Source organism: Chroicocephalus ridibundus, chromosome 4 (genome assembly GCF_963924245.1).
Source record: "Chroicocephalus ridibundus chromosome 4, bChrRid1.1, whole genome shotgun sequence".
Classification (NCBI taxonomy): Eukaryota; Metazoa; Chordata; class Aves; order Charadriiformes; family Laridae; genus Chroicocephalus; species Chroicocephalus ridibundus.
Window position 1 is genome coordinate 43,321,443 of NC_086287.1, and position 18,197 is coordinate 43,339,639.

At 49.5% G+C, this 18,197-nt stretch overlaps 1 protein-coding gene across 10 annotated transcripts in view; it reads left to right on the top strand.

Moving 5' to 3' along the window:
- The window catches only part of PAPLN (papilin, proteoglycan like sulfated glycoprotein), a 53,159-nt gene extending 36,974 nt beyond the window's left edge, over positions 1–16,185 (top strand). For 8 of the 10 annotated variants that reach the window (XM_063331492.1, XM_063331502.1, XM_063331493.1 and 5 more), the window contains 15 exons: positions 1,249–1,425; positions 2,730–2,886; positions 3,515–3,601; positions 4,143–4,431; positions 4,557–4,674; positions 5,406–5,535; positions 6,781–7,420; positions 8,113–8,250; positions 9,115–9,269; positions 10,158–10,296; positions 11,713–11,850; positions 12,521–12,648; positions 13,247–13,355; positions 14,693–14,868; positions 15,380–16,185. In XM_063331492.1, coding sequence (XP_063187562.1) covers positions 1,249–1,425; positions 2,730–2,886; positions 3,515–3,601; positions 4,143–4,431; positions 4,557–4,674; positions 5,406–5,535; positions 6,781–7,420; positions 8,113–8,250; positions 9,115–9,269; positions 10,158–10,296; positions 11,713–11,850; positions 12,521–12,648; positions 13,247–13,355; positions 14,693–14,868; positions 15,380–15,555 — 2,757 coding nt within the window. In that variant the 3' untranslated portion in view covers positions 15,556–16,185. The remainder of the gene's footprint in view (positions 1–1,248; positions 1,426–2,729; positions 2,887–3,514; positions 3,602–4,142; positions 4,432–4,556; positions 4,675–5,405; positions 5,536–6,780; positions 7,421–8,112; positions 8,251–9,114; positions 9,270–10,157; positions 10,297–11,712; positions 11,851–12,520; positions 12,649–13,246; positions 13,356–14,692; positions 14,869–15,379) is intronic. The other 2 variants (XM_063331498.1, XM_063331499.1) reach the window with 2 other exon arrangements.
- The last annotated feature ends 2,012 nt before the right edge of the window (positions 16,186–18,197 follow it).

The following is an 18,197-nucleotide window of genomic DNA, read 5'->3' on the forward strand; positions in this document are numbered from 1 at the left end:
CGCTGCTTGGCACGTACCAAAGGAGGATCTGCCAAAGCTCGGGGATGAAGAGCCAGGCTCCTTTTCTGGGGCTGCAAAAGGTGTGTATTCCTGGATAGGTGCTGTGCAGAGGTATAGGACTTGTCCTTGCAGTCCTCCAAACAAGTTCTCCAGCTAGCTAGCAGCTATGCCCTCCTGTAAACACATGCCTGTTCCTCAAAACCGTGTGTGCCCCTGCACCCCTGTTGCTGTTATTGTATGTGCCTTCTTCTAAAGCACAAGTGAATTTTCCTCTTTTAAAAGTACATGTATGCTTGCAACATTTGACTTATGATCTTGTGGTGGCACTTTGTGTGGTGCAACAGTATAAAATGCAACTTTGAGGCAAGATAACCCAGACTGAAAGTCCTATTTATGTATTTATTTTTAATTTTTTCTCTTGTGAGGTGTGAATACTGAGATGACTTGAGGGTTGCGGAGTAAGAGCACCGTATAGCAAAAGCACCAAGTGTCGTGCTCTTACAAACTTGTTCCTAAGTGATTCATTCTGGGGTTCTCAAAAGCGTCTGTGTTTCATGCACTCTCGGACAGAGAAGGTCACTATAGTAAATGAGTGGCTGAAACTCATCTTGGAAACTCATCTAAAGTAATTCACACTGGCCTCAAGTTAATGCTCTCTGTAAGAGGCCTTAGTAATTCATGGAGAAGTAGTCTGGATTCCAGGAAACACCACTGTGAATTTAAGAGGGCGCTGAAAATGTCACAAACCAGTTACTAGTATAGAAGTTGCTCCACACTGTAAAAATGGAGCACAAGGTCTTCAGGCAGAAGAAAGGAGCAACACAAGAACCTAATCTTTTTATCTTCCCTCGAATTCTTCACCTTGAGTTGATTTTAATCAGGAGTTAATAACAAGAGATTCCAGGTATTTTCTGCCATTTATTGTTCTCAATGTATCCTGCAGTATTGATATTTTTCCAAGATGATTCTCCATGTCTTCTTTGGTAGAGATCAAGAGCAATGATGTGACTAGGCTGAAATCATCCAGTGAGCTCCAGATCCCCCAGACCCTATCCACCATGCCTTAATCTCTCTTCTACAGTGTAAACAACTACTCTGCTAACTCCCATCCCAGAAGATGATTTTAATGATGGTTGGTTGGTGTAGGCAATCTCAAAATGGTGCTCTGCCCTAATGTTAGGGAGCACAGCCTGGAAACGCAAGTGGAAACCAGGTGCTTCCTTGTAATTGTTGGCCCCCTTTCTGCAGTGCTCAGCCAGCTGTGGGGAAGGGGTCCAGACCCGGACCGTCACCTGCAGAACGCAGCAGGGCTCTCGGGCTCAGGACTTTGCTTGCCTAATGGAGCCAAAGCCATCGGCCACCCAGCCCTGCCTTAAGGAGAATTGCATCCAGGAAATCGGCTGGCATGTTGGAGACTGGGGCCTGGTGAGCATTGCACTTTCACGGTTCGGAAATAACTGATTATTTTGCTGTGCTCCTCACAAACAAGCTCTGATCCGTGCAGCCTGCACGTTGGCTGAGGCTGGGAGTGCATGTACTGCTTCATTGCCAGTCCCTTGGCGCGCAGTTGCGTTGTAACTGGCACTAGTAATGCTCCAGTTAATCTGCTGCCTGCTTTGTACGCAGCTGCTACAAAAATAAAGCCTTCTGAGGGGGGGATTATAGTTTCAGTGACAGTGGGAAAATGCAGCCAATAAGCTGAAACAATCCACTCTTGCTGCTTATTCCCGATTCTTCGTTCCATCACTGTGAATACTGGAACAGCTCTCTGACTGAGTATGGCTTGGAGCCCCAGTCTTCAGGACTGGTCATCACGTTTAGTGATATGGTTTAAAGTACATTTTTGTAATTCTTCAGATAGACTGTGCTTCAGCTGGATTAGTCTTGTCTTTATGGAGGGAGCCAGACTGTGTTCAGTCCAGGAAGAGCACTGTGGGGAGGAGAATAGGGGTAGATCCGATGTATCAGGTGACTTCTAAACACTTTTTTTCTTCTGTGCTAGCCAGAGCAGCTTCTTCTGAGTTAGAACTTGTTACATCTGGTTCTTCATGAGATGCAGGCCAAGTTTTAATAACAACTAAAAAAGTCACATACCTTAATCTGATCTTTCCTGGCCCCTGGCTTTCTAGTATCAGAAGAGCTCCTACCTGCATCTGAAAAAAAGAGAGAAGTGCTCTCCCAATGTTTGTAGAGCTTGCCATGAACAGACGGGTTACACAGATACCTTGTCCTCTCCCCTCCACTGAGCTGCTGCTCATTGCTCCCTCTTCATCCACAGCTTCCAGTGAGAGAAACTCCAGTTAGCTCCTTACAAGAAAGCCACCAGTTTGCTTTCCCATTGTAAACTGTTGTTCTTGAATGCATGGTTCAAAACTGACCCTCCCACCGCTGGTGGATCCCTGTAGTATTGAGATGCCTTCAGACTGGGCTGAAACAATTCACTCCAGCTGCTTATTGCAACTCCCTGCCACGCCGCTGCGGGTAACGGCAGCTCATCTGGATGTTAGAGGCTGAGCATGGCCGGGAGCCTAATGCTTCAGGGCTGGGTGCAACATTTGTTTGAAGTGTGGTTCTGTAATTGTCCAGCTGAAGTATTGTTTGTCTTGTCTTGGTGGAAGAAGCTGTGCTCAGCCTGTGGCTAATCATGCAGCAGTTCCACACTTCTGGTCTGTGGGGCTTCTGCATTCGGCCTCTGCTGCCTGCTCACTTGCCTTCTCTCTGTGCCCAAGTGTTCGAAGAGCTGCAATTCAGGCATACGGACACGCCAAGTCATCTGCGCTGATGGCGACTCCAAATTCTACAGTCCTGAGACATGTAAAGCCATCCAGCCACAGAAACCAGCCACCCTGGGTAGCTGCAACGTGCAGCCCTGCTACCTGCCACAGCGTGAGTGGTATTGCTGCACACCTAGCTTTTCCTAAGATGCTTTTGTTTAGGAGTAGAAATTCCTATTTCTGCACCAGCTTGTGTTCTCAGCTTTTTGTCTGCCTGTCTCCATCCTGTGCATTTATGTCTTGTGTGCGTAACCATGGCATCTTCAGAGTCCCAGCACCTGTGCTATTTGAAACGTGTGTAAGAGGCTTGGGAGCAATGTTGGTGTGTGTCCATTTTGAATTCAGTATCCCGTGATGGCTCTGTCCCAGTGTGTGCTGCTGACTGACCTCCGGACTCCCAGTCAAGAAGGATGGCAACCTAGGCAGGCTCAGTAGCTAAAACCTACAGCCAGCTCTCATCCCTCTGAGGACCAGCTATAGAGGAGGCACAACTGCTCAGAAGGTTTTGGTTGCTTTCTGTGTCTTGCCTTCATGCCAGAGCTGAAATGCTGGCTTTTGTCTGCCTGCCCGTCACAGGTCACTGTCCTGACAATCCAGTCGAATCCAATTGCTGCTCAGCAGCTGCTCCAGGAGATGAGAAACATTTTCATCAGCTTGTGTTGACTCCTGGATGTATTTGCAATTATTAGAACATAGGGCTGGACTAACTGCACTTATTTTGTGTGTGTCTCTCTTTGCAGAGGTCCCCAGTATGCAGGACACTATGGGATACGATGTCACTCGCCAGTCCTTGCTGACACGTTACAACCCAAACAGCCCTGCCACAGGTTTGGAAGAATTTTATTAGTCTGGGGGTTTGATGATGGTGGACTTGAAATAGGGTGTGGTAGGGGGAAGGTTCCTCCTTTTCTTAATTTCTTTCATTCTTTTTGTGGGCTTCTAGGAATTCATGGAGCCAGGGACAGTGTAGATTCTTTTACGCTGATAGTGAGCAGTATCTGAATCTGTCCGTACAGAACAGACTGTACAGTATATAGATCCCACGGTCTGGCAGCATGACTTACGCAGTGGCTGAGAGAAATACTGCCCAAAGCAGACCATAGGAAGAGGAAAGGATCATGTGAGGGGACCACGGTAATGTGGCAGGTGGTTTCTTATGGGACAGCAGGAAGAATGGTCAGGGCAGTGAGCAAAAGAACCTCAGAACAACCAAATCTAGAAGAGTAGGCCAGAAGATACATATTCATGTGTAATCCTGATACAGAAAAGCCTGCCCTGTAGACCTGGGCAGGTGAGAGAGTGCAGAGATGAGGAAAATTGACCAGATTTTGATGCACACCTGCATGCTTTAAGGAGTTCTCTCCCCAGATTCTGATGATGAGAGGATGCTTCCTGGGAGCTCCACGATCCATAGTACCTCTGGGAATCGCCACATCCCATCCACCAAGGACCATGGCATCAACTTGTTGCCTGTTCGCTGGGAATCCCAGTCGCGCTCTTCGGGTTCCTATCAGCTCAGCTTCTCTCAGGACCCCACTGCAGGGACTGGCTCTCAGGATTGTCGTCAGAGCCCACACGGCTGCTGTGCAGATGGGCACACTCCAGCTTCAGGCCCTTTGGGGAGAGGCTGCCCCTTCAGCACCTGTCACCGAAGCAGGTAGCTGGAAGTAGATAGGCCTGAACAGGGAGGCACTGCCTTTCCTGGGGGCTTACTGAAATTTATGGCCTGTGCCTGCTGAGCTGGGCAGGTCAGGTATTGCTGCAGCCCTTCTGCCTCTGTAGGTATGGATGCTGTCCTGATGGAGTATCGGCTGCCCAGGGTCCAAACAACATGGGATGCCCACGATATTACCGTGATGTTCAAGTGAGCAGAAATCAGACCATTGCAGCTGCTCCAGCAGTAAGTACAAAAGCTCTTTGCATTTTCGAAGTCCATCTGATATGAAGATTCAGATTTGACACTGGTGACTCAGGTTGTGGGTTTCTGTTGTGCTTCATCTCTGCCGATAATGCTGGAGAACCAGTACTGCAGGCATGGCAACAAGCCCCTCGTCCCACTTCGCTCCTGTTCAGTCTGGGGCACCCACCTGTGATCCTCTGTAAGCGGGGGACAGAGGGTGGTTGGGAGATGTCTGAGAGGTAGAAGACCATCCTGCGTAGAACTGATTGAATAATCCTGAGTAATCAAATTTCTGTCAGTCAGAAACTTGCCATCCCATTGCAAGAATGCAATTGGATGCCCTGCCAATTTCTGGGAGAAAAAAAATGGGAAAAACACGGCCACTATTAATTGCCTTTGTTTGTCAACTCTGCAGACTAATTGAGGGCAAAGTTGTCAGGGAGGTAATTCCTCTCATAGCTTGGGGTGCTTGGTGGGACCAGATGAAAAAAACCTGGCCTGCCCCTGCGCTGGTTAGGTCTGTCTTGCAGAGAAGTGCAGCCCTGGCTCCATGGCTGACAGCCAAATTTCCCACCCCTTCACAGCATGAAAGCCTCCAGGAGCAAACAAAAAAACAGTGGTTCCTCTAACAGCTGGCCTTCTGCAGCCGACAGGTTGGACACGGTGCCTTGCATGTGCTACTGTCCTCATGTACGCATGATAACTTTTGGCTTTCAATTCCTGTCTCTAAGGCAAGCCAAGCCTTGTCCCAGCAGCACCCCTCGGGCGAGTGCCGCAGTTCCATGTACGGCTGCTGTTTTGACAATGTCGCTTCAGCTTCAGGTCCTCAAGGGGAAGGATGTCTCAATAGGCCCAACTACCGTAAGTGATGCTTTGGCTTCTTGGTTTAGAAACATAGGAAGAGTCCTACGGAACCCAGTAGCGTATGGAAACTTCCTGTGCAGATGCTCTGCTCTCTGTAAAATGTAGTAAATTGTCTCTTTGAAAAGAAATTCTGCCTGGTGCCTGGGGCAGGTGAAGGTCGGAGGGAGTGTAGGAAAGCGGCCAGGTGGTGCAGCTCTGTCAGCTACCGCAGAAATTCTTGTTGTCCTCTGCTGATAGTTGGACAGAAGTGCGTTTGTGTGACCTCTGTCTGTCTGTAGGTCTTCTGGGGAGCTGTCATCCCCTGGGAAGACAACCTGATGGAGCCTGGAGTGCTCCAAATTAGTTACCTGGGTTTAGGAGAAGTAGGGCCCCTCTGAGGACTCAAGGCCATGCTCAGCCTTCAGACAGCCCATGGACAGAGGTGGAAAGAGCCTACATCTAAGGATGGAGGTGTTGCCCAGGGCCGTATGGATGCTTTCAGCCAGCAGAGCTCTATACAGTGCCTGCTGTACTATGAGGGCCCTAGAGCTGCTGGGCAAAAGCATCTCTGCTCCTTTCGTTCCCGGCTGTATCCCCTGCCGGCACATTGCTGCTGCATTGCCTTGCCCTTTTGCCGCAGCACACAGAGATTGCCTCGTGGCCAGCCCTGTGGGCCTGCCTTGGAGAAAGGGAAAGCTCTCTGGATCTTCTCTGCTCAACCACAGCTTGGCAAAGGACCCCTCAGTCAGAGCTCTGCATCCAGTGTTTGTGGCTGTGATACCTGTGACTCGGAGCACGGGGCTCGCTTCGTAGACACATTGGGCTGTGCTCCTCTTTTATACCAGTGTGTGGATGGGTGTTCTGTAATGCATGAGGCTTCATAACTGGGTCCAATTCACTTGCTTTGTGGGCTGGAAACGTGCAAACGCCAGCCACGTGCCCCTTGCAGGAGAGGAAGCCCCAGAGCCAACCTTGCAGCTGCACAATTCCTCGAGAAAGGCCGTAAAGCATCCGTCTAGTATCTAGTTTCAGAAATGTCTCTGAGGTTGGTTCTCCTTCCTCCAGTGGCAAAACTGGGGCAGAAAGAAACATGTGAGCAGCCGCCCAATTTCAAAGCAGAGCTGGGTGCAAACTCAGGTGTCCTACTTTCCCACCTCTGCCACACAAGGCCCATCAGATCATCTAGGTAGGTGGCATGAAGCGCCTGGACGTTTGTGTCCCTCATGACCCTCACATCTCCCTCTGTTCTGGTCTTTTTGGTAGCATATCCTGTCATATGCCTGCTGCCCAGTGCCCACGGCCCCTGCGCAAACTGGACCACTCGCTGGTACTTTGTGACTGTCATTGGCAAGTGCAACCGATTTTGGTACGGCGGCTGTCACGGCAATAAAAACAGCTTTGCCTCGGAGGAGGAGTGCATGAGAGCGTGCCACAACTCTGTGGGGGTCAGTCCTCTGGAGCACCAGCCATCTTCTGTCACAGGAGCCCTGCAACACCAGCATACTGACTCCCGCTCTCGAACAGGGGATGCTCGGGGTCAGCAGCAGTCCCCCGTGAGAGAGTCTGCAAGTCACAGCCAAGAAGGAAGAGCCTACCGGGCTTCGCGCCCCACGCAAGACAGCCACAGACGGGACAGCTGGAGAAGTGAGGTGCTGCCAAGGACTGGCGGGCTGGAGAGGCAGCACGGGGGCACCCAGCAAAGCAGATTGGACAGCCTGAGCCAGCTGCACTTGTGGGAAACAGCGGTGCCTGGGCCCTCAGAGAGGCAGGGTAGCAGTGGCCAGCAGGTGCTGCCCCATGAAGACAAGCAGTGGCATAAGGCTTTTGGAGCAGATGTTTTCATGATGGAAGGATTTGGGCACCAGGCATCTGCAGACTCGTTCCCACCACGGGCTCTGCACAGGTGAAGATTTTTTTATTTTTTATTTTACTGTTCTGCCAGCTCACTGTGAAGCGTCAGTGCATCTTCCCCTGGAGTGAAAGTGTTGCCCCAGCTGGGACCAGCTAACTGGGAATACCATGCAATAGATTGGCTGTACATGTGGCCCTTTGGTAAATCGAGTTGTTCAGGCCCTGGAGTTATCTGCTCTCTCTTTCCTTGCGCTTTCCTCGCTCTCTGACAGCACTGGAAGTGTGGTGCGTGAAAAGACTGCAGGATCCTGGGATCTTTGTCTGGGAGGCATTCTTACACTGTAAATGAGAATCCATGGGTGTTTTTCTTGTTCTGACCAATAAATTTAGCTGACTCTGACTTCAGAGCCTTTATCTCAGCACTGCACGGAGCAACAGTGTGCTGTTCTAGGAAAGACTTTTAAGGTACGGAGCGTGGGTCAGGATCCAGACGGTGTCACCCTGCAAATGAGGAGTGCACAGAGCTAGATCTAAGTGTGTCTGCACTGGATCTGTGTCTGTCTGCTGAGCAGCCTTTGCCATGTAGGAGAGGGGTCCCCACATGTTGCCTGGTGATCTGCTCAGAGCTTTATGGGCAGCCAGTCCTGCTTTGCCCTGTGGCTGTGACTTACCCAGAGTCGCATTAGAGGACCTGGAGGAGAGGAGGGCAGCAGAGGTGCCAATGAAAATCTCTTTCCATTTCAGAGCCACCCTGGAGGAAGCCAAGCCCTCTCTTGTGACAGCAGTCGTGGGACAAAACATCCAGCTGGTCTGTAAGACAGGCATGTCCCCCTTCTCCAGAGTAGAGTGGATGAAGGACGGCCGACCGGTCTCCTCTGACAGGTGAGCTCAGCTCCCTTCGCTGTAGAGCAGACAGGCTCCTTGCTGGGCAGAGCGCCAAGTGCTTGCCTACTTTCTTTGTCATCTTACTGTTAACGTTCTTAAAAAATAAATAAATAAAAAAATGGGATGAACAAATAAACAAGCCCGTGTATTGACCTAAAAGCACGAACTGTTCACCTGGTCTATGCCCAGCAGAGACAGAGTCCGCAGTAGTATTGAGGCGCTGGCTGAATGTTATGGGGCAGAACAGGTGCTGTCGCGTAACAAGGCACTGGTGGAAGCTGACGTGTGGGTAGTGATACAGAAAAATGTTGTCTCTGTTGGATTTATCCTGGGGCAGCAGTAAGCCGGTAGTCCAGGGTGAAGCGTGTAGACAAATAAGTCAGAGTTCCTCTGACTAGAAGTTTCTGGCACTCCCACCTAAGATACAACTTTTTAAAAAACTACTTTTAAAGCCAGTTTTTCCTGGGAAGTCTGTTTCCAGCAACAGTTTGGAGCCAGACAGTCCCTTTGTGCTATGAAAATCACAGTTAAGTAAAGCCCGGTTCTTTTCTGTTTGCAGATGACTGCTGGGGCTCAGGCTCCTGCCCGGAAAGGCAGTTTGCCTCCTCATGGGAGATGGTTGCTGAAAGCAGTTCCCTGTTTTCCCATCTCGGTTTCCTCTCTGTTCCTGACCTCCTTTCTGCCGCAGTTATTTCCCCTGCCTGTGACCCCTCTGTGGTCAACAGGGTTTTGTTGTTTTCTAAGCCGGGGAGGGCGCTCCATGGTGATGGTTTATGCAACTTCAGCACGAAGGGCCGCTCTGCCTTGGCCAGCTGCTGTCCCTGGCCAGGCAGAGGCCGTGAATCCTTGTTCTTGTTGCAGGCACACCTACCAGTCCGACAGCTCCTTAGTGATCAGCCACGTCAAGCTGGAGGACGCCGGGACTTACAAGTGCCTCGTTTCTGACGGGAGGACAGAGAGCCGACAGATTCAGTTACAGATCATAGGTGACTTATCTTCCGCTTCAAACCAAAGAGGTAGCTCAGGGCTCCTTCTTAATGGTTATTGACAACGGGAGCAATAAAGCCAGCTGCAGGAGCAAACTTCCTCCGCTGCCACACTGTGCTAGCAGCGTTGCCTTCGCTCCATCGCAGTGGTGTCCCAAGAGACGGGCAAAGCAGTTGGTCTCCTCTGCTGCAGGGGTGCCAAGAGGGAGTGTGGAGGCAGCAGGGCTTCTTTTGGTGTTGCCTCGTGTTAAAGCACTCCTTTGCGGTGCCATCCCATAACCAGCCTTGTGGCTTGCCTGTGACCCACCCCACTTCCAGCACAGTGAGCGCGTCTTCCTCCCTGCGAGCCATCAGCTGCCTCCTGATCCCAGAAAAGAGGCTCCAGAAGAGGGGTTTTCTGCAGTTTCCTGGGCCCTCCATCTCTCGCTATAATGTGACCAGTCTGCCGTAGCTCTCTGTGCTGGTGCATTTACGTTTTGTGTTTCACCCAAACAGGTCCTGCTGGGTAAAAAACGATTCCCTGTTCTGAAAAATGTGCCTTATTTAAGAAACAAAAAGAAAAAATTATGAAAGACTAGTCTCAAAAGATGGGCCAGCAAGGCACCCTGTAGCCTTCAGTCTCTTCAGTGGACTTTGTCACAGCGGTGGCACATGGGGCAGAAGGCATTGTGGCCTAAGGGATGCTGCAACATGTTCACTGACAGAGGAGAGAAAGGAGTCTAAAATTGCTTGCCTGCAGGTCTGTGACTCTCATTAGCAGGCAGCGCAGGCTTACTGCACTAGTCAGCCAGAAAACAGATGGCTGAAGGGCTCTTTGGCTCCAGTTCAGCAAGCTCTCCCAAGCTCGCAGAAACCCTGCGCAAGAGGTCACAGTAAGAAGGGTCCTTTTATTCACATATGGCATTTCATTTTGAATAGAGTACCAGGGCGCTGTGCTGGCAGAGGGTGAGAGAGGTCGGGTCCTTCACAAGGAAAATCAGCAGCAGCCAGAGCTATCCAGAGGCAGGAAGGTTGTACAGGCAGCCGGTTCCTCTGCGCATCAGCAATTCACATACAGGTAAGCTCGTATACAGCAACAGTTTGTCCACCATGCCCAGCTGATGAACCATATGGCATCTCTTCATGTAGAAAAGCTGAAGATTGGAAAGGTCCCGGGTCAGCTGTTGTGGGGCACAGTTGGGAAGCAAGCAGTACTGAACTGCTGACAACAGGAACGGGAGAAGATCCCAGTCGCAAGCTGTCTTCTGTCCGCCCCGAGGGTCTCTGGAAAGAAGCGTATTCTGAGCAAAGACGCGCAGGGAGGCTGACAGCAAAGGAGCTAAGTTCAAAGCAAAGTAGAAATATCAGGGGCAGTCTCCTTAGCTGTTCAAGTTAGAGTAGGCAGAAAGAGAAACCTGTTCTGGAAAAAAACAGAGCAAATAGGAACTGCTTAACTAGCACAAAATAGACACATGTATATTAAAAAAAGCTCCAGTCCCCCACCCATTTATTTTAAATACTTTGTGAACAAACCAGTTTGACTCAAAACTATCTCCTCACGTACTGGGTGGCATATTTTGTAGCTTCTTGCATGTTTCTTTGGTGTTTCTAGTCCCCACAGAAATAAAAGGGTACAAATTATTTTTTGCCTTAAATGCAGCACGTTGGGGTTCCAGACTAAGTGGGACCGTGATCTGATTCTTCCCTTCTTTTGAGTTTACAACCTAAAACCTAGCCAATTTGCTGAACTCTCCAGCAGCCTCCTTAGCTGCTTCTGCCTAAAAGCAGAAAGCAGTGATTCACTGAATTAAGAGCATTGAATTAAGGCTCTTTGATTTTGTTTTTTGAGATCAAGAATTCAGGTCAGAGAATGGGGGTGGGGGAGATGATGTTTTATTCGATGCTGGGAACATCATGGTTTAGTTCCCTTCTAAAATGGTGTTTAGCTGTAGTTATGAGACAGCAAAGAGCATGAGGAGATGAGTGGTGTGAGAGCCTGACCTTTCTGCTGCGTGACGTGGGTGGCCAGCTCCTGGCCCTTGCATGCAGGCAGGTGATGGCAACAGGCTCCTCACACCCCAAAAAATATCTGCTCATTTTTGTGTGCCAGGCAAGCCCCTTGGGGGAAACTTGCTTGGTGCCCTGTTCAGGACTTTGTACCACGTGCTCACGTTGTTAACACTTCCTAGGCTGTTATCCAGAGGGATGCTATAAGAAACAGGGTTGCTGTCTTGAAAGGGTTAAGCTGCCTGGCAGGAGCGCAGCGCCAAGCTGTGCTGAACTGGAGCAGGGTTTGATGGAGGCTGCTCTTTTCTGAACGTTGTGAGTGAATGTTGGTAATGACAGGTTTCAGAGCTCTGGCGGGAGCGCAGAGACCACCCTTTCCCATTGAAGGTAAAAAAATAAGGCTTGTAATTAAAAACGCCTCGTGGTGAAGGTCAAACGCTGAGGGGGGAAGTTTCTGCACTTTTTGCTGTGCTTGTGGACTTTGCAGATTGAGAATGGATAAGAGCCAGCCCTCGGTAATGGAGGCCAACGTCGGGGAGAGAGTCAGACTGCCCTGCACAGTGGAAGCGTCGCCAGCTCTCACCATTGAGTGGCAGAAAGACGGGCAGCCCCTCTCCTCTCCCAGGTGAGCTCCCAGGTGGCTCCACCGTACCCACAGGCAGGTTCGTGTGGAGGGGAGTCTCCTCCTTGCCTTGCCTTCCCTGACTCCTCCCTGAGAGCATGGAGCTGCTGGCCGTGCAGCCAGGGCCCGTCCTGCTTTATGCCGGCCGGCTTCCTCCGTTACGGCCAGACGGTCCTGCCTGACTGCCCGTACTAGCCTCGCTCACGGATCAAAGTCTGAACATTGAACCCTCGAGCGAACAGCTGTGATACAGGGTCTACAAGCCAGCCAAAGCTGAAATTTGCTCCTCTACAAGATTAACACAAAGAGAACGCACAGCAAGCAAATTTGCCAAACCCCAACTGGTCTGTGAGCCAGGGCAGAGGCTCACAGCGAAGAGAGAGATCAGGGTGCCTGCGGCGAACTTCCACAGCCACTGGGGCTGCTCTCCTGCAGCTCCCCTCACCTTCTGCTCCCTGAAGCCTGCTCTAGCAGTCGGCTTTTCCAGAGTCTGCAGCACTAGTGCTGGGATTTGAGGACCTGAGGGTTGCATTACAGGTTGAACTGACCTGCTGCTAAACCTTTGCTCGGTGTTACTACAAAGTTGTGCACGAGGCTTAGCTTCAGCTCTGGCGGCTGGAGTCCCATCCCGACCCACGCACAGGCTGAGGGGATTTCTGGTCTTGTTCCCCAGACACAGGCAGCAGTCGGATGGGGCGCTGGTGATCAGCCGGGTCAGCTCTGAAGACGCCGGCTTCTTTACCTGCATTGCCTCAAATGGACGCGACCAGGACCAGCGCCAGGTCCTGTTCCGACCTCTAGGTACTGGATGAGTGGGGGCACGCATGGCATGTCTGCGCACACACACGTGCCTGCACACACAAGCGGGAAGAAGGGAGGGCTGGGCAGTGGGGGTTTCTTGTCTGGCCATGCCTCTTGGCTTCGCACCTAATGTTCAACAGGCACTTTGAGGGCAAGGGAAGAGCGAGTTGTTTTACCCAGTGGTAATCTCTGTGTCTGTAGATCGTGGTGCTCCAGGCATCTGGGAGGAGGGTAACGGTGACTCAGTACAGTAACGGTGACTCTCAGGGCCTTGTCTCTGGGACACTGCTGTGGAACGGGTATAGGAGCAAGAGGAACTAAAGAGAAGGTTCTTCTGTGCATGTGATGTGCTTGTGTCCAGCTGGAGGCAAAAGCTCTTTGAGGCCTCTGCTACTTGTCCTTGCTCGGGCCAAGGTCCTTAGGAAACCCACATTCCCCATAGCAACGGCACCATAGCTCCAAATGTGCCGTTTCAAGGCCCAGGGGCTTGTATCTCACCGTAGTGTATATTGGACTTTTCCCATGAGGGAATGCTCCTACTACCAGAGGGCAGCATGGCATTGGCTTCCTGCTAGTGATGATTTCCCTTCTGCTGTAGGAGACCTGAAGATCACTGGTCTTCTGCCAAGCATCACGGTACCTGAGGGAGGGACTGCTCAGCTTCACTGTACTGTGACTGGCAACAACGTGAATATAAGGTGGTCGAGGTGAGCAAAAATGAGACAGAACTTCCCTTTCCTTCTCTTCCCAAACCTCATCACTTACCCTCCAAATAATAATGCCGGATATCTGCTAGGTAAGGGAGAGACCCGCGGTTCTCAACCCCAACTAGCATCACGTACCCTTTCCTAAACAACTTGGCTGTTACCCAAAAATCCTGGGAAAGATCCCTGTGGGGTGTGGGTGTCACCAAGTTCACATTCCAGCTAAATGAGGAGGAAAGCAGACGTTAAGCTAAGATTTTATGGAGTTCAAAAGGGCTCCATGCTGGAAAGCTAGTGACATTACAATAGAAAAGCTGAAATGAGTAATCAAAAGAAGACCTTTAGTTGGGCTTCAGAAAACTCTGACTAACCCTAGCAAACATTTTAGCCCCTACAGTCCCAGCCTCCTGCTGCAATAGTTCTCTCCCTCTACTGTCAAGTGGGAGCAAAGGAGGTTTTAAAGTGTTTTAATAAAGATAAAGGAAAAGCTGTGTCCTTTTCTGTTGATGGTTTACAGGGAAACTCTGAATTTGTGGAAGTGTTTGGTGTTTGTTTTTTCTCTATTTGAAAAGAATCGGTTCTGTTTTGGAGCCTTCTTGCAAAGGATCCAGAGGGATTGATTGGTAATTGTTTAAATCTCTCTACTCCGAGGGGTAGGACTGAAGTGGGCCATCTCACAAAGAGAGCTTTTCTTCCGTAATGAGTTTGGTATTTGAATTAACAAAATGATGCAAGTTTCAGAGTCTGAATGAAACCCTTTTCAGTGAAACAAATCTCATTTCCTTGGTAACTGGGAGTTCATAATTCAGGCAGTTTTCCTGCTGGGCACAGAGTATTCCAGGAGGAACAGAACAGACACAATCTTGCTGGTATTTTAAGCGTGGGTTTTTTTTTTGTTTTTTTTTAACCAAACTTTTAAGGGAGAGGGAAGAGAGTGCATTGCTCACTACCCCATATGTTCCTCAGGCAGTATGTGCTGCTGTCAATGCCAACCAAACAAGCACTGCCAGACCACAACCTGGAGAGAGGGAAAGGCACCCTGGATTTTCTCTCAGTTCCTCAAACCTCAAAAATGTGTAACAGCGGAAAGGGCAACGTCTTTATACAGCGTGCACAGCTAGCTGCCTCCCATGCAGACAGCAGGCTAACGGATGCAGACTCACTCAGGCTCGTGTTACCACCCAATTGTAAGGCCAGGTCGTGGCAAAAAAAGATTTCTTCTTCCTTCCTGCTGAATTTTGTAATTCACCCCTTTCACAGAGCACCAGTTCCCAAAGAGCACAGAGAGCTCCTTTAGCCCCAAGGATGGGAACTGTAATACAAAATGTTTTCTGCCACAGGAATGGAGTCCCCATGCGGGCAGATGGCCACCGCATCCACTTGTCCCAGGATGGAAACCTGATCATAAGCAACGTTCAAGAGGCTGACGAGGGATCCTACACATGCAGCGCCTACAGCAGCAGCAACTCCGTCAGTGCCAGCACAGAGGTGAAAGTGCTAAGGAGCAAGCCTAGCAGTGAGTACAGCCCATCCTCCTCGCTTCTCCTGGCACAATCCCTATTATAAGTCTTCCCATTGTGTCTGCCCATCCGCCACGGACCCCAGGCAATGGGGAGCAGCAGGAGCCTCTGGGTTGTGCTACCCCAGGAGCCCTGCTTTCCCTGGCTGGAAAAGCAGGACAGTAGGAACGACCTCCCCTACCAAGGGCGCTGGGAGCCTAATTAACTTCCCGAGGCCAAAATGTCACAGTTGGTTGACCAAATAGTTGGCTGCAAGTTTCGTATTTGGACTCTGGACACCATCCAGCGCAGGAGATCAGCCCCAGAAACTCCATTCTCCTCCTCTGTCTCACCAGAGGTGCCAGATTCTCTCTCATCCTCGATGTTGGACTAAATTTAAAACAATCCCCTTAGGACCGGCAGGGTAGAGTAAGCAGGAACACGCTGTGTCTTTTGGGAGGGAAACAAAAGCTGAGGGTAAGCCCTGGCAGTGTGTTCACAGCTGCTTCACCTTCTGCTTGGCTGCAGCTACTGTGAGTCACGTTGTGGACCTGAGCAGAGAGTGCGTGGACCAGCCGCACCTGGCCAACTGCGACCTGATCCTGCAGGCCCAGCTCTGCACTAACGAATACTACTCCAGCTTCTGCTGCGCTACCTGCTCTCGCTACCAACCGCAGGCCAGCCCTCCTCGTCACCGTGGGTGACAGACACCTCCGCGGCCACATGGAAGTACAGGTGACAAGGCTGGAAGTCTGAACTCTGTCCTTTTAACTGCATGAAACTGTTCTGGGAGCTCTGCCCTGCTGGAAAGCTCAAGAGGGTGAATTGAGCAGAGTGTAGTGGGTGTAATAACTGTTGAAAGGTGGGAGACCCACCACCCTCAAGTTTATTGCAAGCTTCTTTTTCCTCCCGTGTATGCCTTGCTGTAGCTAATCCATCTCTTCGCTTAAGGGTAGTTGCTGTCATTCACAGAACAAGATGACACTGGGAACGTAAGGATGCTGTGACTTTATAGAGAAGGCAGATAACCAGCATGAAAGAGGGACAGACCAATTCTTCATACAAGCACGAGAGAGAAGTATCTTTAAAAAGAAATCATCTCTGAGGTGGTTGAAGATCAGCCTGAACTGGCTTAAGCAAAGCAGAAATGAGCGATGAATATTTGTATTCCTGGGGAGCACTTTCCATCTAAATGCAAAGAACTCTGGCCGTGAGAAACAGCTCGATGCATGTAAAATTAGCATTTGGATCCTATGAGATTACTCGCTCGGGGGATGCAGGTGTAACGTCACATTACTGTAGCTGGTTTATTCCACTAAACCTTAGACAAATTTCTGGTTGGGTCAGTTTGGTTTCTATGTGTCTGTAATCAACTTTGGAGTGAAATTCAGAAGCGACGCTTCACAGAAAGCTTAAGACAAAATAGAAGAATGCTTTTAGCCTTTTCTGAATGTTAGGGGTAATTTTGATGAATATACCAACACCGTTATCTGTCCTGAGATGCTACAGTTTAAATATCACTCGCTTGAGGAAGACTTAGCAGATAATTTTATTTTTTTTTTCTGAGCCAGAACTGTGCTGTTGAATTTATTGCGAAGCCAGGCTCAGTGGTCGCGTTGCGCTGAGTTTCAGCTTGGGAAGGTGAATAACATACACATAGAAATAGGTGTAGGGCCATTAGACTTGCCAGAATAAACCTCCCAATGATCTGCTTTACTCTCAGTTAACTTGCAGAAAGCCAGGCTCTGCACGTGGCCGGGGCTGGCTCCTGCTGCTATGGGCTAACAAGCCAGGACTCCCAGATGCAGAGCAGCTGTAGCTGAAAAGCACCCTCAGTTTTGAGACTAACAGTGAGTGGCAGTGAGCGTGCATAAGAGGCTCTGAAAGACAGTGTCTCAGGTATTAAGGGGTGGGAGGTGAGATTAGATGATGATTTGTCAGGCCAGGAAAGGCCCTTGGGTGTCTTCACTATCTCAAAATAGAATTATTTCTGAGGAAAAGCATTTTTTACAGCCTCCATGGTTATCGTTTTACCCTAGCATCAGCCCTAACAGTCCCTCTCTTCCTCATTCCAAAGTACCCAGTGAGACCTGGATGGGTTAATCAAATTAATTAGCACCATTACCCACTTATTATTTGCATAGATGTAGCTATAAACTAGTAGACTGGTGTGTAGTATTGATGGGATGGTGGAGGATTGGCTTTTTTTCTTTTCTCTTTTTTTTTTTTTTTTTTTTTTCCTCCTCTCCTATTTGTGTTACTTTAATTTAAGACGTCTGAGGAAGGCGGTTAGTTAGTGCTCAAGCCACTCTCCTCTCCTTCAGTCCAGCCTCAGTACTCAGGGCAGTAGTAATACATACATACATAGGTGTAAATCCCCAGGCTTGACAGCCTAAAGCTGGTTTGGATGCTAAATCCAGTAAATCAGTTCAGCTGCACCTAAAAATAAGAATTAGTAACCTAATGATTGCACTCTCTTCAGCACAGGTGTGGCTTCAGGACTGGACGTGCTGCTTTAACTGAACAGCTTAGAAGCAATCTGAAAAGCTTAGAAGCAATCCAGTAAAGGAGCGAGAGGTGACAGTCTCACAGCTATTTGGGGGTGGGTATTTTTGTAGGCTGATAGATTCTGCTTGCTAGAAGAAATACTTATTTGCAGTTAAGACCCTTTAATTTAATTAGGGTAAACTTCCTCTGCTGTAATTCATGGGAGGTGTGAGGTTTGAAGTTGCCATCATTGGATAGTCAAGAACAGTGAGATGGTCCTCAGACCTTCTAATTGTGTTTGTATCTAATTTTGCATTTGGCATCTCAGACCAACACCTTTTTTTTTTTGTGTGTGTGCGTGTGCATATAGGCTGTTTTAGTATATAGTATGACTGACTCTGCCTGTTGAGGCCAGAGACTAATGCCAGGGTGTACATTCCAGCCTCAGTTCACACGTGGCAGGCACAGAGCATAGTCAAGGTCTGTGGCCCTGCTCAGGAGCACGGATAGAAGTTGACTGTGGTTGTATCAGAGCCTTTTGTCCCAGAATAAGCAGCCAGAGTTCTATAATAGCACTTTCTACTATGTCAGAGGCTCTATTTTTAGACTATTTAAATATTCTGTGTAGTCAGCTTTCATTTAAGCTGTATGATTATAGAAGACATGGCCAGGGAACGCTTTCTCAAGACTCCTGAGGGCTGTAGCAGCCACCTGTGTCCTGATGGGCAGGACTTGTAACATTGAAGGCGCTTCAGTTAAGCGAGTGTTTATTCTGCCCTTCCTTTCAGCTGCAGACCCATGGCAGTAGGGCTAGTAGTTGAAGGCACGCGCTCCACTGCTTTACATATGTGTCATCACT